A 1,235-nucleotide genomic window follows, 5' to 3' on the forward strand; every position below is an offset into this window, starting at 1 on the left:
GCGTAGATACCTCACAAATATTCTAGGCTAAAGGCCAGGCTTATATAATAAACTACAGCGAGTCATATGACAAGCTTAAGCCTTACCCGCAACAGGATGCTCACAAGTGTTTAATGCAAATAAGGGATATGATTGTAGGAAATTGCATATAATTATATATAAATGTTCCACATACACACCTCCCTGACAAAGTGAAAGAAATAATATATTTTTAGCTGAAATATAAAAGAATGTTTCATAAAGAAGACTATTTAATTCTCCTGATCTGCATTTCTCTGTTCTTATAACAGATTCACTGACAAATGTAGGAGGAGTCTTTACATGCTTGAACAGTAGCACCAAATCTCTCCTCATTATCTGAACACTGGAAGCACCATGATGTTTCTGTGCTCTCTGACTGTCTTTATGATCATGATAGGTAAGTATAATTAACTACATTTAAATCTATGTGAAATACATATTTATGTTTTCTATTATCAACTTGTTTGGAGTTGTGTATGTGTATGATACGTTAAACTTATAAAATTCTTAAAACTTTTACAATTCTTATTTCTTCACAGAGAACTGTGTTGCACAGTCAATAACACCACTGAAGAACAAAACTCATGCTCTTGAAGATGAGACAGTTACTCTCTCCTGCGAGTATCAGTTTGATCGTGTTGCAAACAGTCTGCACTGGTATCGTCAGTATCCTGGATCCAGACCAGAGTATTTACTGATGATCAGTCCTACGACAAAAGCTGTGAGCCATGCAACTCCACCTTTCCCACGACTGAATGCTACAGAACATAACAAAACAGTGAATCTGACGATCTCCTCTGCTGCAGTATCAGACTCTGCACTCTACTACTGTGCCCTGCAGCCCACAGTGACAGGAAACCCAGCTACACTGTACAAAAACTCACTGTCACTTTTTCACTACCAAACCAATCATAACATGGCCAAACTTCTTTACTGAATAGTAAACACATCTTTGAATGATTGTACACTCATAAGATAATAATATTACCTGATAGTGGTTCTTGCACAAGGTAGAATTATCAGAGATGTGGGCAGGTCATTTTACATTTGTATTTGTTTCAATTTGTTTTATTTAACAATTTCAAATATTATTCCGTTTTGGAAATTGAATGGATGACCTGAAGTTTAAAAAAGAGAAAATCATTTTTGGTCTTTAATATTTTGAGTATTTTGTAGGTACTAATTAAAAAGCAACAAATAAAAATGATATTTTT

General features: G+C 34.7%; 1 gene segment (V, D, J or C); it reads left to right on the forward strand.

Annotated features, from left to right (window-relative positions):
- The first annotated feature begins 371 nt into the window (after positions 1–371).
- Positions 372–958, forward strand: LOC118800282. The segment is given in 2 exon segments: positions 372–418; positions 561–958. Coding segments are annotated over 2 exon segments (441 nt in total).
- The last annotated feature ends 277 nt before the right edge of the window (positions 959–1,235 follow it).

The sequence above is a fragment of the Colossoma macropomum genome, unplaced genomic scaffold (assembly GCF_904425465.1).
Source record: "Colossoma macropomum unplaced genomic scaffold, Colossoma_macropomum, whole genome shotgun sequence".
NCBI lineage: Eukaryota > Metazoa > Chordata > Actinopteri > Characiformes > Serrasalmidae > Colossoma > Colossoma macropomum.